General features: G+C 45.1%; 1 protein-coding gene across 5 annotated transcripts in view; it reads right to left on the minus strand.

Moving 5' to 3' along the window:
• The window catches only part of TTC6 (tetratricopeptide repeat domain 6), a 137,184-nt gene that overhangs the window by 111,322 nt on the left and 7,661 nt on the right, over positions 1 to 18,201 (minus strand). For 2 of the 5 annotated variants that reach the window (XM_039539077.1, XM_039539075.1), the window contains one exon: positions 7,220 to 7,303. In XM_039539077.1, the coding sequence (XP_039395011.1) occupies positions 7,220 to 7,303 (84 nt within the window). Of the gene's footprint in view, positions 1 to 7,219; positions 7,304 to 9,027; positions 9,104 to 18,201 lie in introns of those variants that run through there. The other 3 variants (XM_039539079.1, XM_039539078.1, XM_039539076.1) reach the window with 3 other exon arrangements.

The raw sequence follows: 18,201 nt of genomic DNA on the forward strand, positions 1-18,201 counted from the left end.
TAGAAAACATGACCTCTGAAGGAAAACTGAAAAAATTGGGTTTGTTTAGTCTGGAGAAGAGAAGACTGAGGGGCGACATGATGCCAGTTTTCAAGTATCTAAAAGGTCGTTACAAGGAGGAGAGAGAAAAAAAATTGTTCTCTTTAACATCTGAGATTAGGACAAGAATGATCTGAAATTGCAGCAAGAGCAGTTTAGGTTGGATGTTAGGAAAAGCTTTCTAACTGTCAAGGTGGTAAGCACTGGAATAAATTGCCTAGGGAAGTTATCATTGGAGATTTTTAAGAACAGATTAGACAAAAACCTGTCAGGGATGGTCTAGATAATACTAACGCCTGCCCTAAGTGCAGGGGACTGGACTAGAAGACCTCTCAAGTCCCTTCCAGTCCTACGAGTCTGTGATTCTATGACCTCTCCTAATGGAGTGGGAAGCCAAGCCAGGAGTTTCCCCTGGATTGTGCCCAGGTTACTGAGCTGCCAACTTTCCTTCTGGAGCATGGATGCAGGTCCAGAAGTTATTTTCCAATTTTATTCCTACCTGGCAGGCTTCACCCTTCCCCAGACTCCCAAATATAGGGGACTCTCTACCTTACTCCCCTTTGCCCTCTAACCCCTACCAAAAATTTTACAAATCTAGGGCCTATACTGGCAAATATTATTTTTTCAGAATAGGGCCTTCAGAATACACATAACAATTGTAAGGCCAAACTAATTTTTTAAACCAAAATCACAAAGGGGACCTAAATAAGGTTTTTTTATAGTAGCTGTCTATAATCTAAACTATGGAAATTCTACTGTCCTTCCATAATAGTGTTAAACTTCACCTGTTTCAGTTGTTGAAAATCTGTTAGTAGTTCTTTTTTAGCTTGAGATGTATTTTGTGCTGAGACTGGAAAATTTCTAACAATTACTTCCTTTCTGCTAGGAGCAGCTCCCACAATTCTGAACATTTAGGCTAAAATATTCTCTCTGCAGCTCAAAGAGGTGGTTCGGTGTTTTGGTGCCACATGGTCTGACCACACCAACTCAGCTCCCTCATGCTGCCAGATGACTTATTCCCATGCTATAAAACTTGCATGACATCATTATTAACAAATATTCCAGAGATAAGTAAATAACTAGGTACATTAGAACAAGGAAGACTGTCATATGGTAATGGTTCCACATAATATCTGATCCTTTGTTCATGAGCCATCCAGGGTGGATAGAACTGTGAGAAACGCTACTAGCAGAAAGGAAATTATCAGTAAGAAATTTTATATTCTGAAGCCCAGCGTCTCTCACAATTCTCAATGACTGGGAAGTAGCGAGCAGTGAACAAATATAGGAAGGGTTATGAGACAAAAGTTTGGTAGGAAAGAAGTATCCCCCTTTTTTATGAGGTCATGCAAAAGTTTGTGTTATTTATGGGCTACCTCCTGCAGCATCTTTCTGCCAAAGAAGACCTTCTGCAGAAGACAGAATATGTGAATAATAAAGTTGTTAGCTGTAGACCAAGTGGCTGCTTTGCAAATTTCTGAAGTGCACACACCTGTTCGTTCTGCCCATGATGCTCCTAATGATCTCATGTAGCGTGCCTTGATACCTTCCAAGACAGGAACCTCTGATTTGAAGGATTCCACAATACATAGTTGAATCCACATAGCAATGGAGGGCTTGGAATTTCGCATGAAAGGGCACAAATAGGGAACCTGATCCTCTCATGGATTCTGCATGCCTGAGATGGATTTTTCAACACTCATCTGATATCAAAGGGTACGTCCATACTACCCGCCCGGGTCGGCGGGTAGCGATCGACTTCTCAGAGATTGATATATCGCGTCTCATCTAGACGCGATATATCGAACTCCGAACGCGCTCCCATCGACTCCGGAACTCCACCACCGCGAACGGCGGTGGCGGAGTCGATGGGGGAGCCGCGGACTTCGATCCCGCACCGTGAGGACGGGTAAGTACTTCGAACTAAGGTACTTCGAGTAGCGTAGCTGAACTTGCATACCTTAGTTCGAACCCACCCCCTAGTGTAGACCAGGCCTAAGATATGCCATGCCTTTTCAGTTGTATTTTGTGGTTTGGGACATAATAAAGGAAGCACAACCACTTTGGAAGTGTGGAAGGAGAAATTTACCTTAGGAAGAAAGGATTCTGGTATTCTGAGCACCAGCTTGTCCTCATGTAACAAGCAGGAAGGCTCCTGTATAGATAAAGCTGCCAGCTCTTACACATGCCTTGTGAATGTGACAGCTACTAGGAAGCAAGTTTTAATGGATTTTTAAAAAAGGCTAACACTGAAGTCAGACACTGGAAGGGATACCTTGGCTGGCCTCTCAAAACTAGTGGAAGGTCCCATTTTGGAAAGAGTGGCCTGACTAATCGACTGCCAGTGCTCAAAGGAATCTGTGGATTGTTTGCCAGGGAGCCCAAGGATCCTGCAAATAGTATGCTACTAAAAGCAGACAGCCGATGTGCACTGGTACTGGGATAATCTGTCTAGGGCTTCTTGTAGAAAGTCCAAAACAGTTGGAATTCCTGAATTTCTGGGATTTGCATTGTGCTCTTGGCACCAGTTGACAACTCTGGACCAGATAGAAGAGTAAGCTTTTAGTGTTGATACCCTCCTAAATTAAAGCAATATCTTAATAACAGTGGAGGACAGACCAAGACCTTTTAGTAGTTCCCTTTCAATAGCCAGGCTATTAGGTGAGCTGTTTCAAATCCAGATGATGGAGAGGATATTGCAAAAGAATGTCCAGTCTCCATTAAACCTGGAGTGGGAGCTTTCACATCAGCTCTATCAGGTCTGAGAACCAAGGTCTCCTCAGCTAATGAGGAATTATCAGTATTACCCATTTCCTGTGCTCATTTTATTTTCTGGACAACCTTCCACAGTAGAGGAAAGGGTAAAACACATAAAATAGGCCCTATGGCCAACTGTGTGATAAGGCACTGTTCCAATGGCTCTGGGGTCTGCCTTGTATGTGAAATATTTTGGCCTCTTTTTGTGAACAGGTCAGCTGAAGGGAGGCCAAACACCTGAACAATGAGATAGAAAAACTGATTTAGGCACCACTCAGAGTTATTGACCCTACACCTGCTGAGCCAGTTTGCTTTTTGGTTCAGGTCCCCTATGATATGGATCGCTCTGAGGAAAAGGAGAAACTGTTCTGCCGACCTCATTATTTCTATTGCTTCTGTGTGTAGTGTCAGATTCTTTGTTCCCTTTTAACTGTTTAAATACATGACCATAGTTGTATTGTCTGATTGAGCCAGAATGTAGTCCCCCTTTAGGGTGGCTGGAACCTGTTCAGTGCTAGCTTGACCTCTCTCAGCTCTAGAAACTTTATCCTGTGAGATTTTTCCTCTTTCCTTCGGAGGCCATTGGCTGCTTGGATCTCCAAGTAAGCTCCCCAGCTCTCCACGCTAGCGTTGGTTGTGAGGACTAAAGGAGCTGGAAGGTAGATCAGCATGCCTTTACGACCTTGTCATGGTCTGACCACCACTGTAAGAGTTGAACACCTATGTTGGGAGCCATACTTGATCTTTCAGGGGTTCTGTAGAGTGGTCCCAGACCTTTAGTATGAAGGCTTTTGATGTGTGACTGCCCATGGAGCAATCCCTATGCATAACATCAGGAGTCCTAGCAGTTGGAGATATAGTTCTATGGTGGACCTCCTGTGACTCTGGAACAAGAAAATAAATTCCTGGGTGGAACCAGAGAACTTTTCTTGGCACTGATGAGGAAGCCATGCACCTGGAGGCAATTCAACATCCAACATAGGGACCTGTGCACTGCTGACTGTGATGGAGCTCTGATTAGATGTCATCCAGAAAGGGGTACAGGTGAGTTCCTTGCAACTTGACTCTGGCGATTATAACCACTAATATCTTTATCAAAATCCTGGAGGCCAAGGACAGGCTGAACCTGAGCATTCAGTACTGATGTCTCCTGACATAGGTGAATCTCAGAAGGCTGTAGTGGCATGGTGTGATTGGAATATGGAAATATGCACCGTTAGATCTACTGAAGTCAAGAAGTCTCCTCCCCTCCACCATAGGTATGGGGGCAGGGTAGCATCATAGATGCCAGTATCAACATCCAAAACTTTCATTTTTTTCATCCACTAATTGAGCCTTTTGAGGTGAGCTCTGATACCCCCCATATACTTCTGTACAATGAAGAAGATGGAGTAGAACCCAGATAACTTTTCTTTTGAGGGAACACTCTCTATTAGTCCGATATCCAGAAGATGAGATAATTAATTCTGGATCAGATTGTGTTATATGGCATCGTTGTAGCTGGATGAAGAATGCATGGGGTGGAGCCTGCAATTCGGGGAGCATCCCTGGTTCACTATTTCCCTGGCCCACTTTTCTGTGGTCAATGAAAAATTCCTCTAGGAAATGGGAAAACCTGCCCCATAACATCTGCTCTGGGCAGAGGCCTGTGCAATTTTTGTCGTAAAGTGGATTTTTCTGGAGGGCTGAGGTCCCTCTGGATTTCCCTCCAAGACCTCGATTCCACTGTTTTCCAGTGGGGAATCTATTGTCCTCACAGAGATACCAGCAAAGGGACAAGGAGAGAAAGAAGTGCCTCCCGCTGAAGGCTGGTCTATAGTCTCTCTCCTGAGCACCCTTAGTGGGGAAGGGAGACACTGTTTGGATATTGTTGTGTCATCAGCCACCATCTTTTCCAGCTTTTCTCCAAAATGGAGGGAGCCTGTAAACTTGGCCAAGCATAGGACCTGTTTAGAGTGAGCGTCCACCTTCAAGGGACAAAGCCATAGGTGTGCCCAGCTAGTGAGCTGGAAGCCATGAATCAGGCTGACACCTCATGGCATCCATTGATGCATCAGCTGCAAATACTGTTGCTAGGGAGACTTTCTTTAAAGTGGAGCCAAAGTCAAGGTGATCTCTGCCCTTAAAGCTTTGAGATTATTCAGCCAGGAACAAGATGCTCCTGCAAAGTGGTAGTTGCCAGGGACACTCAGAGGAGGCTTCAAAGTCCTTTTGAAAGTGGTCTCCGTCTTCATATCTGTGGGGTCCGTAAGGTAGAACTCCCCAAGGGAATACCATATCCCTGGCAAAGGATGCTGCAGTGGCATCCACCTTTGGGGTGTCTGCAATAGAGCCCTTTAGTTCTTGAATATTATATAGCCTGAGGTCACTCTTGTTAATGTGGTTGGCCTTATCAGGCTCACTCCATTCATTCCTAAACACTTCATCGAAGGCAGAGTGAAGGGCTATTGCCATCTCAGGGGAAGTTTTTGAGGGGAGAAATTTACTCTGGGGCTTACTCACAGGAACCTGCTCAGGTTTCAGAGGCAGACAGCTCACCTTCTTCAGAGGAGGAGTGAAGGAGGAAGAGGAGTTTTGAACCTATATCACCTGAATTTTTTGAACTTTTTCTTTCCCTTTTTAGATTTTTTTTAAACCCTTCTGTGCTCTTTGGTAGCACAGAAGCTCTGCTGCAGATTTGGTGAGGACTTTTGTGGCTTGTTTTCCTTAGAACCTGGAATCCTCTCAAGAGGTCTGTCTCAGAATCTGCCTACTGGGTCCCATTTCCTCTCAGAGCAGGGAGGGGGAAACTCATTGTCAGAGCCTTCCTGAGCTTGGAAGGGAGGGGGCTTATTAGAAGCCCTGCTTCTTTCCCCATGGTGCTCTGACCTACTTTACGAGTGTGGGGGATGGGACTTGTGGCCCCAAAAGCCTCCTCTTTTTGTTCTGCAGTGGTCCCCTAGTATTTACCCCTGAATCAAGTGGTCCGGGTCCTCCTTGTTTTTTGAGCCTCTCCTAGCTCTGCACTGGGGGTTCCTGGTCCATTTTTCCCCAATTAGCATCATGGCTGCCTCGGTGACTGGGTGACCCTCACCCACCTGTCTGACTCGTAGTCACGGGACTTAAGAGAGGCTGGAAGCAGGGTGAACACAACTCACTATCTTCCGAGCCTCAGAAGGCTGCCTCATATATAGAGCACCACTTGGATTTGACCTGGTGCTTTCTTGGCTGCTCTGCCATGCCTGTAAGGGTCAGAATAGCCAGCAGGGAAGACACTGTAGTGGAAACTCAGAGAGCGTTAAACCAGAGAAGTTAACCAACCCAGGGAGGAGCGCTGCTCCCCACTGCCCAGAAAACTCAACAGAAAAGTTAAAATAGAAGGAGTAAGGATGGAAGCAAACGAAACTGCTACTGTATTCTGATGCAGAGGCAGAGAATCTGGTGGCAAGCAGAAGTACAGTGAGTTTGGCCAGACCAGGCAGCGCCACAACACTGATCAGCCTCCATGAGCTGCAGAGAGATGTAAGCCACCCAGGCATCCAGAACTGCACGAGACACTAGGCTACAGATATTTGTATCCTACAGGACAAATTTCTCAACATAATGTTTCCTGCTGTGCAATTTTTCCTTCATTGCCTATATTTATTTTATACAGCATCTGCAGTATTTGATAAGTTAAGACTAAAAGCAATCAATTCCTCTATGGATAAATGGACTTACAAAGAAAGGTGGAATAGTAACCAAAAGGAACTACAATCAATTGCTCTAAATATTAATACTAATGGGGATTTTTGCTGAAAAATTGATGGCATGGTCTCGTCTATGGTTCCTACAATCTGTGACCTGAAAACTTGAAAAGAGACATACAACAAAGACATATACTACTCAAATACATTATATATCTCTCAGCTGCTCAGTTTACAACTGTGAGCAACACAAAGAACTTGTCTAAGCTTAAATGTGTAACCATATATAGCTAGAATGTAGGTTACAGAAAAATAAAATATACACACAAATATATAAGAACTTTTATTCACTCAAGGGCCCACTCAATACAAGCACTTAACTCGAATAACTGATTAATCATGTTTATTATTTGTAGTGCTTAGGGACCAACCAAGAACAGGGACCCCTTGCGCTGGCACTGTACAGAGTAGTGTACTGTCCTGGCTCTCAAAAGTACTTGCCATTGATTTCAGTGGGATTTTGCATATGTCCAGTAGTAGGAGAATCAGATCCCGGGGGAGACAGAGAAAAAGAAAGCAAGAAAAAGAACTGCATATTTGACTTTTATGCAGTATTATAAATGTTGTAAAACACTATTTCATTTCCTTTCACTTTTATCAGTTTGAAACATGAACTGCCTATCTGAGCAAGAGAGCAAGCAAACACAAGCACAATAACTTATTATGTTTTAACATTCCTAGATAACACTGAACTTTACCAGGCTCGGTTGCTGAAAACTTGTCACTACTTCTTCATTAGCTTCAGATTCAGTCTTCTTTTCCTGAGATTCAGCTGATGTCTGCTTTGCAAAGAAGAAAGAAAATTAAGTATGATTTTATGACTTATATTTTTATCCTACAAAACAAAACACCAACGAAGTGATATATTCTCATCAGCATGAGTTTTGTTTTTCACTGCAAACGCTGATTAATTATTTTGAAACTAGTAAGTACGTTTATGGACAAATGATCTTAGGCCCCTATCCTACAAACACTTTTGCACATGCTTAATTTTACTACCATGAGTAATCCCTCAATGGACTTACTTATGGTAGTAAAGTTAAGCACATGCAAAAGCATTTGCAGGATCGGAGCCCTCAAGAGCAGGATGTTGAGTAATTTCTTGACGAACCACCTCACATGCAGAATTCTGCAGGCAGAGCCAGCAAAAGAGTTACTACAGGGTTTTATAAGGGTGCTCAGCTCCTTGCAGAACCAATCATCCTCTCGTAAAGTTGGGGTGTGGAGTCATACCATGTCTGTGCTCAACATATGCCATTTTGCTTTTGGGGTCAAGTCCTAAAGACAGCACTAGCTAGTGTGAGTTTTATAGCTAAAGCTATATTTTTATTTCAGAACGTTTCTTTAAAATGCTTTAAAAATCACAAAGAAATTAGAAACATTTATAATCTAAACAATTCATAACCGCAAGTAAATGCAAGAGCTCATTAAAGCCTTCAACAAAACATGTTAGAGAACATAAATGGAAGAAAAGATAAAAGAACCCTTCAGCAACAAAACTCCTACTGGGATTGATACCACTTATTTTCAAGTTAAATGTACAATTTTTCAAGACAATGCAGTTTTCTCTTATTGGGTACATTTTCAATCTAGCATAGTGAAGATTTTAAAATATACACGCAAATAGTTTTTTTGCATGTAATACTCAATTTAATTTTAATCCACCGAGTAACATTTAATTGAGAGTACATTGAAAATAAGCATCAGAGACCATGTATTTTCGAAATTGTGACTTATCAATGATGTTGAGTAAAAAAGCTGTCCAGAGGCCAAAAAAAAGAGAGCTGGGTCTGCTCCTACCCCACAAATTTAATCTGAAAAGCTATACAATGTTCTGAAAGGGACCCTGATGTATGTTTATTACAACAACCTTTATAATTCACCAATGACTTGCTACAACAAACAAAGGAAAAACTATGCTTGTCAAGGCAATCGTTAGTTTTTCCCTGCTTCAAAGGCAAGGAACTGAACTGTGCAGATTATTTATTGTAACTAAAATAAATTCCTCTGTTTAATCTCCCAGTTTTTTTCTTCCTAAAGTCATGCTCATGTTATCAACCTTTAATAAATGTATCTCACTATGTCTGAAAATTTTATATTTTACATAGCAGTTTTATTTTACACAAGAGATCACATTTGTTCTTCGATAAGATAGAAAATGTTAAAATAAGTTTAAGGAAAAATCTATATTTATATTTAATCTATATTCTATTTATATTCACTGAATAGACATGTCCTGAAAACCCAAAGACCAGCGCTTCAGCTGTACTAAATCAGGATAGCTCCATTGATTTACACATGCTGAAGAGCTGGCCCAAAACATGTTTGCATTCTGTGGGAGTCATAACATGGAACATACATCATGAAGATCCCACTAACACATTTTGAGTAGTAGATATGCTTAAAACTTCAGGTTTGCAATAAAAGTATATAAAGAGGTTGCTATTCATCCTACTAATGATCAAAAAGTGTATCAAAGCAGTGGAATGAGATAATAGCTCCTGACATATAAGAACAGATAGAACACATTCAACATCATCTTCCCAAGCTGGAACACACAACCTTCCTCCTTTTGCAACATCTGCACATATTGCAAGCATAGTCAATAATGGACTATCATTTACTGGCCACCATCAGTATGCTTAGTATTGTGTATTTGGTTGTCCTGGTAATAGCCCCTTGTTGTTGCTATGGCAACTGAGTTAGATTATTAGGGGATAGCCCAGCCAGTTTTGGCTGGTTTGGTTAGTTCAGTGTGTGTAAATAAATGGTTGCTTTTTAAGGCTTACAGCTCTCTGGTCTCCAGTGATTTCTTCCTAAACCTGCTGCCCCCCAAGGATACAACAAAGTGGCAATGAGGATAGAACACCTGTGCTGCGCCAGCAACAGAAGGAAGTAGAAGTCAAGGTAAAGAAAGAAAAAAAAAAGACTACCACCAAACTCTTTTAGCTGCTTCTTGCTGGCACCAACTGTGAAACTGAAACTAAAACCATGGCTACACTTACAGGGCCACTGGAACCTTTTGAGGAAGATATGGTGCAATGGCATGTGTATACTGAGCGTTTTGAGCTTTTTGTTATTGCAAATGACATTACGGAAGCGAGGAAGGTGCAATATTCTTAAGTGTTGTAGGAACTAAAACCTACTCCCTGCTACGCAGCTTACTACACCCTGTTACGCCTGAGACCAAATCTTACAGCGACATTGTGGAAATCCTGGGGTCTCATTTTTCCCCAAAACCACTAGTAATTGCTGAAAGATATAGGTTCCACAAAAGAGACCAAAAAGAAGATAAAACAGTTGTACAATTTGTAGCAACTTTAAAAAAGCTAGCAGAACACTGTGAATTTAAGGAGATGTTAAAGGATGCCCTGCATGACAGGTTAGTGTGTGGCCTGTACAGTGAAGCTATACGGAAGCGCCTACTGACAGAGGCTCAGCTTACTTTACAGAAGGCTGTTGATATTGCAGTCTCCATGGAACTGGCTACAAAGGAAGCACAATACATCTGTGCATCTCCTAAGGTGCATAAAGTGTCACAAGAACCTATGCACAAAACTGTGCAGAGTCAGGAATGTTACCGCTGTGGTAAGCCGGGTCACCAGGCATCAGAATGCTGGTGTAAGGACCTGGTGTGTCGACACTGTGGCAAAAAGGGACACATTGTGTGTGCCTGTAAACAAAGGAAAAAGAGGCCTGTGGTCTGGCCGACCAAAAGGGGAACCCTGCATACCCTAGAGCAGACTCAGGATGACCAAGGTGACACCTCATCACAAGAAGAAGTGCCACTGCATGTTTTGTCTTTGGCAGTGGGCTCACATGAATACTGGGTAACCCCGTTGTTGGATGGCAAACCTATACGCATGGAACTGGACACTGGTGCAGCTGTCTTGCTAGTCTCCGAGACTGTGTATAAAGAAAAGCTACAGCATCTTCCACTTAAAGTAACAAAAACTGTTCTGAAGATGTATACAGGAGAAGCTGTGCCCATGTTGGGCACTATTGATGTTAAGATGGAGCTCAATGGACAGGCTGCTAAATTGCCACTGTTTGTGATGAGAGGTAATTACCCAGCCTTAATGGGTAGGTCTTGGCTTGGGAAGATTCAACTGAACTGGACAGAAGTGCACCAAATGACTAAAGAAGAAACCAGACTGACCACTTGTCACGGAGTGTGGGGGAGTCAGGGCCCTGCACCCCCGGCTTCCTGCAATTCACCATGACTCTCAGCCAGCCAGCAAAGCAGAAGGTTTATTTAGATGACAGGAACACAGTCCAAGACAGGTCTTGCAGGCACAGACAACAGGATCCTCCCCAATTAGGTCCATCTTAGGGTCCAAGGAGCACCACAGCCCCATTGGGGGGTCAGAGCCCTGTCTGTGCTTCCCTCCATTCCCCAGCCAACTCCTGAAAACCCCTCTCACTCCCCAGCGTCTCCTCCCCCCAGCTTTTGTTCAGCTTCCCGGACAGAGGTGTCACCTGGCCTCTAACCCCTTCCTGGGTTCTCACATTACATGCTCAGGCATCATCCCTCAAGGCCAGTCTCCCATCCCCCAATATAGATCGTCCTCCCAGACCAACACTCCCCACTCAGCATTCACAGACCACAGTAAGAACAGTCTCAGTTCATCACACTACTATACTAAGGAAACATGCTGCTGTTTTTGGAGAGGATCTGGGAAGTATGAAGGGATCACTGTGACATTGAACATTAAACCTGACAGTCAACCAAAATATCTGAAAGTCCGACCTGTGCCATATGCCATCAGGCAAAAAGTTGAAGTGGACCTGGAGCGCCTGGTCACCAATGGAGTCTTAATACCAGTTACCCTTAGCCCATGGGCCATTCCTATAGTTCCAATAGTGAAGAAAGATGGCTCCCTCCAGATTTGCAGTGATTTTAAAGTCACTGTCAGCCCGGTGTTGTGTGCAGAGCAATACCCACTTCCCCGCATCGATGACCTCTTCGCAGGCCTGGCTGGGGGACAAAAGTTCAGTAAGATTGATCTGAGTCAAGCGTATTTGCAGATGCATGCCGATGAAAAGTCCCAAGAGCTGTTGACTATTGTGACTCATAAGGGGCTTTATCGATACTGTCGCCTACCCTTCGGAATAACGTCTGCTCCTGCCCTGTTCCAGAGGGCTATGGACCAGATCTTGTGTGGCTTGCCAAGAGTTCAGTGCTATCTGGACAACATCCTGGTCACTGGAAGAAATGAAGAGGATCACTTAAAGAATTTAGAGGCTACCCTACAAAGACTGGAAGAGTATGGCCTATGAGTCCGCAAAGACAAGTGTGAATTCTTCCAGCCCTCTATTGAATATCTGGGACACATCACTGATGCTGTGGGTCTTCATAAGGCCCCTGCAAAAGTTAAGGCTATTGTGAAGGCTCCCCAACCTCAAAATGTTAGCCAGCTACGCTCGTTTCTAGGACTATTGAACTATTATGGAAAGTTCATCTCACACTGTTAAAACCACTTCACGAACTCCTTGGGCAGAAGTGGGACTGAAGCCTGTAACGTTGCATTTAATAAAGCTAAGGATGCATTGCTAAATTCTGAAGTTCTAACACACTTTGATCCATCCTTACTCCTACAATTGGCCTGCGATGCCTCCCCATATGGAGTGGGAGCAGTCGTGTCACACATTATGCCTTCGGGAGAAGAAAGACCTATTGCTTTTACTTCACACACTCTAAGCAAAGCAGAAACTAACTATGCCCAAATCGAACGTGAGGCGTTGGGAATCGTTTTTGGAATTTGGAAGTTTAATAAGTACCTGTTTGGGCGGAAGTTTACTCTTCTCACAGACCACAGACCTCTGACATCAATTTTTGGACCCTACACAGGCATTCCCCCATTAGCTGCTAGTCGTATGCAACACTGGACATTGTTACTTTCAGCGCACATATATGAAATCAAATATAGGAAATCCACTCTGCACAGCAATGCAAATGGTCTCTCAAGGTTGCCTTTGCTAGTCAAACATCAAGATACTGCCCAAAAGGAAATCTTCTACTTTGAACAGGGAGAGAATACACCCATCACTGCTACTCAGACAAAGAAGGCAACTCACGTTGACCCAGTATTGTCCCAAGTTACAGATCTGGTGATGCATGGCAAATCTTGACGAACCTCTCCAGTCTCACCTGACCTTGTTACCTACATGTCCAAGACAATGGAGTTATCAATCCAATCTGGTTGTTTGTTTTGGGGGAGATGTGTCATTATCCCACCACCACTGAGATCACAGATGTTAGAACAGCTACATTCCGGTCACTGTGGAATAGAGCGCATGAAGGAAATTGCACAAAGCTATTTTTGGTGGCCTGGATTGGACACTGCTATTGAAGAGAAGGCAAGAATTTGTATGTCATGTCAGGGTGTCAGGAATGCAGGCCAGTGGGTGCCCCTACACCCCTGGGACTGGCCTAAAAACCCGTGGAAATGTATTCACGTTGACTTCGCTGGCCCCCTTGAAGGAAGCATGTTCTTGGTGGTGGTAGATGCCCATTCTAAATGACCAGAAGTCTATATAATGCAGTCCACTACTGCAGAGAGTACTATCCAAAAACTACGGAGACTCTTTAGTCGTTTCGGTCTGCCAGAACAACTTGTGAGCGACAACGGACCACAGTTCGTCTCTCAGGAGTTTCAAAATTTTATGAAGGCAGGGTGTCGATGGACGTTGAGACCTGCAGGGAATCCTCCAGGGAGAGGCTCTGGAAAGTTTCCAAGAGGTACTTGTTAATCCTCTGCCGCAGATTCCAAGGGATTGCAGCCTTGTTAGTTCCTCCATTGTAGGAAACTGTACCATGCCATTTAGCGAGCACTGTAGCTGGGACCAAAACGGCACATAGCTGAGCTGCATATAGACCGAGGTGAAAGCCGCAAGCATTCAGCAGCTGAGCCCTGGTTTCTCTGGTCACCCTCAGCAGCAAGATGTCAGCCAGCAGGTTAGCTGCTTGTGAAAAAGTGTGGGATAATTTTAGAATGAGATCCCTGCAAAGGTGCCCTGCAAGCCATGACCTTTTTGTCCATATGCACAACAGCGTTCCCCCACTCCCGAAACTCACCATGACTGGGGTGCTCGCGGAGCTGTGTGCCTGCCTAGAGTCTCAGAGAGAAAGTGATTTCTACTAGCAAAATACCCTTTTTACTAAAATGTTTCAATTGTTTGCTGAAATGTAACAATCCCTTTTCTGTTCAGCACAGACCTTGGAGAAGACACCACGCAACCTCGCAGACCGGCTGCGGCACATAAGAAAAAGCCTAGGCACAGCAAAGATGACATGTTCCACAAGGTTATACAGCATGATGAGAGACAGACCAGGGAATGGAAAGACTGCTGGGAAGCCAAAAGGCAGGACAGAAAAGAGAATGCTGCTTTTGCTAGGCAAGCGACAGAGCGGATGATAAAAGTTATGGAGGATCATACAGAGATGCTCAAGTCTCTGATGGGTCTGCTCAATCTGCAGCTGTGAGTTTGAGCGCCACTGCAGCAGATGTACAATTATTTGCCAACCCCACCCCCATCTATGCCCACACATTCCTTTTCACTTCACAGCACTCCTGAGTTTCCCCATCACTCCACCCCTCTCACAGCTTGCACAATGATAGCTGAAGCTATACACCGTTGTGAGGTTTTACCTTTTTTAACAATAAATAAAGGCTAAGGTATTTAATGGTAAAGTGTTTTTATTGTGTGTTCTACAAAAGCATATAGCAGTCAATTAACTCTCGGGAACAGGTTCCTAAAGCATTGTGTTGCACGGATCTTGGGCCCCAAAATTGTACATGGATGCAACAGGGAAGCAACTCCAAAGCAGACATGTGTTACTGCCCCTCATTGTCAAAGTGGTTCCTCAAAGCCTCTCTGATGTTAATAGCAGCCCCCGGGGTCCTCTGACAGCCCTAGCATCTGGCTGTTCAAACTGCAGCCAAGTGCTCTGCCTCAGTGCTCCACACCTGAGCAAATATTTCACCCTTAGATTCACACACATTATGCAAAGTGCAGCACACAGCTATGACCATGGGAATATTATCCCTGGTAAGGTCTAGCCCTGCCATTTAAACACCTCAAGCGAGCTTTCAAACGGCCAAAGGCACATTCGACTACCTTGCGGCACCTGCTCAGCCTGTTGTTAAAATGCTCCTTGTTGCTGTCCAGGTGCCCTGTGTAAGGTTTCATGAACCAGGGCTGTTGGGGTAAACTGGGTCTCCCAGGATTAGTATGGGCATTTCCAAATCCCCCACTGTGAACTTGTGGTCTGGAAAGAAAGTCCCCAGCTCTGTACATGCCACTATTCCTGAAGATGTATGTGTCATGCACCTTTCCAGACTAGCCTGCATTGATGTCCATGAAATGCCCCCGGTGATCCGCAAGCACTTGCAACACCATGAGACGTATCCCTTCCTTCTGATGTATTCAGAGGCAAGGTGGTCTGGCACTATAATTGGAATGTGTGTGCCATCAATCGCCCCACCACAATTATCAGAAACCCATCTCTGCAAAGCCATCCACTATTTCATGCACATTTCCCAGAGTCACGGTCCTATGCAGGAGGATGCAATTTATTGCCCTGCACACTTGGGGTATGTCTACACTACGAAATTAGGTCAAATTTATAGAAGTCGATTTTTTAGGAAGCAATTTTATACAGTCGATTGTGTGTGTCCCCACTAAGCGCATTAAGTTGGTGGAGTGCATCCACAGTACCGAGCCTAGCATTGACAGTACCGAGGTTAGCGGAGCATTGCACTGTAGGTAGCTATCCCAGAGTTCCCACAGTCTCCACCACCCATTGGAATTCTTGGTTGAGCTCCCACTGCCTGATGAGGCAAAAACATTGTCATGGGTGATTTTGGGTACGTCATCGGTCGCCTCTCCCTCCGTGAGAGCAACGGCAGACAATCGTTTTACGCATTTTTTCCGCCCAGATGCCATACCACGGCAAGCGTGCAGCCCGCTCAGCTCAGCCACCGCTGTTGTGTCCTGTGTGCTGCTGGCAGCAGACGGTACAATAGGGCTGCAAACCATCGTAATGCTTCCGCTGCCACTCTGCTCTCCTGCTCTGGCAGCTGATGGTACAACTGGGCTGAAAAAACATTATCACGCTTCTGCTGCCACTCTACTCTCCTGCAGATGCTATACCACAGCAAGCATGGAGCCCGCTCAGATCACCAAGAAAGTTATGAGCACTGTAAACACCTCGCGCATTATCCTGCAGTATATGCAGCACCAGAACCTGCAAAAGCAGGCGAGGAAGCAGCAGCAGCGCGGTGATGAGAGTGACGAGGACATGGACACAGACTTCTCTCAACACACGGGCCCTGGCAATTTGGACATCATGATGGTAATGGGGCAGGTTCATGCCATGGAACGCCAATTCTGGGCCCGGGAAACAAGCACAGACTGGTGGGAGTGCATAGTGTTGCAGGTCTGGGATGATTCCCAGTGGCTGAAAAACTTTTATATGCGTATGGGCACGTTCATGGAACTTTGTGACTTGCTTTCCCCTGCCCTGAAGCGCAAGAATACCAAGATGAGAGCAGCCCTCACATTTCACAAGCAAGTGACGATAGCCCTCAGGAATCTTGCAACGCCAGACAGCTACCAGTCAGCCAGGAATCAATTTGGAGTGGGCAAATCTACTGTGGGGGCTGTTGTGATCCAAGTAGCCAATATAATCACTGAGCTGCTGATATCAAGGGTAGTGACTCTGGAAAATGTGCAGGTCATAGTGGATGGCTTTGCTGCAATGGGATTCCCTAACTGTGCTGGGGTGATAGACAGAACGCATATCCCTATCTTGGGACCGGAGCACCAAGGCAGTGAGTACATAACCGAAAGGGATACTTTTCAATGGTGCTGCAAGCACTGGTGGATCACAAGGGACGTTTCACCAACATCAACGTGGGATGGCCGGGAAAGGTACATGACACTCACATCTTCAGGAACACTGGTCTGTCTGAATGGCTGCAGCAAGGGACTTTCTTTCCAGACCAGAAAATAACCGTTGGGGACATTGAAATGCCTATACTTATCCTTAGGGACCCAGCCTACCCCTTAATGCCATGGCTCATGAAACCATACACAGGCAGCCTGGACAGTAGTCAGGAGCTGTTCAACTATAGGCTGAGCATGTGCAGAATAGTCGTAGAATGTGCATTTGGATGTTTAAAAGCGCGCTGGCGCAGTTTACTGACTCGGTTAGACCTCAGCGAAACCAATATTCCCATTGTTATTACTGCTTCCTGTGTGCTCCACAATATCTGTGAGAGTAAGGGGGAGACGTTTATGGTGGGATGGGAGGTTGAGGCAAATCGCCTGGCCACTGATTACACGCAGCCCGACACCAGGGCGGTTAGAAGAGCACAGCAGAGTGTGCTGTGCATCAGAGAAGCTTTGAAAACCAGTTTAATGAGTGACCAGGCTATGGTGTGAAAGTTCTGTTTGTTTCCGCTTGATGAAAACCCACCCCCTTGGTTCACTCTACTTCCCTGTACGCCAACTGCCCTCCCCTCCCGCCTTCGATCACTGCTTGCAGAAGCAATAAAGTCATTGTTGTTTCAAATTCATGCATTCTTTATTAATTAGTCACAGAAATAGGGGGATAACTGCCAAGGTAGCCTGGGAAGGGGGGTGGAGGAGTGAAGCACCAAGTGGGGTGGTGGAGGATGTGAGGAGGGATGGACAAGGCCACACTGCACTTCAAAACGTATTGAATGCCAGCCTTCTGTTGCTTGGACAGTCCTCTGGAGTGGAGTGGTTGGGTGTCCGGAGTCCCCCTCCCTGCATTCTTGGGCGTCTGGGTGAGGAAGCTATGGAACTTGGGGAGGAGGGTGGTTGGTTACACAGGGGCTGCAGCAGTGGTCTGTGCTCCTGCTGCCTTTCCTGCACCTCAACCATATGCCGGAGCATATCAGTTTGTTCCTCCAGTAGCCTCAGCATTGCCTCCTGCCTCCTCTCATCACGCTGCCACCACCGCTCCTCTTGCTCCCGCCACCTCTCATCTTGCACGTCCCTCCTGTCCTTGTGTTCATTTGTGCTTTCCTGGACTCTGACATTGTTTGCCTCCATGCATTCAGCTGGGCTCTTTCAGTCAGGAGGACTGCATGAGCTCAGAGAACATTTCATCGCGAGTGCGGTTTTTTCGCCTTCTAATCTTCACTAGCCTCTGGCAAGGAGAAGATAGTGTGTGCGTTGAAACATCTGCAGCTAGTGGTGGCTAACAGCAGGGATGATTTCTTTTCAGCCACAGGCACACTGCCCAGCAGGAACGGCCACCTCTGAATGTCCCCTTAATAAAATTCCCCTATTTCAACCAGAATAACACAGAGAGATAAAGAACGGATGTTGCTTGACTGCATTCCAGTAGCTTTACTGGCCACGAATACATCCCAAGTCTTCAGGGCAAATTAATCATTAAACATGCTTGCTTTTAAACCATGTATTATATTTACAAAGGTACACTCACCAGAGGGGCCTTCTCCGCCTTCAAGGTCCAAGAACACGAGTTGAGAAGGTAATGTCTCCAGGGTGATAAACAGTTCCTGGCATTTGGAAGAATGGTTTCTCCACTTGCCTGCTGTGCGGTATCTTCAACCTCCTCCTCCTCCTCCTCATCTTCCTTGTCTCCAAAATCCTCATCCCTGTTGTGTGACACTCCCTTGCA

Source organism: Mauremys reevesii, linkage group 4 (genome assembly GCF_016161935.1).
Source record: "Mauremys reevesii isolate NIE-2019 linkage group 4, ASM1616193v1, whole genome shotgun sequence".
Lineage (NCBI taxonomy): Eukaryota > Metazoa > Chordata > Testudines > Geoemydidae > Mauremys > Mauremys reevesii.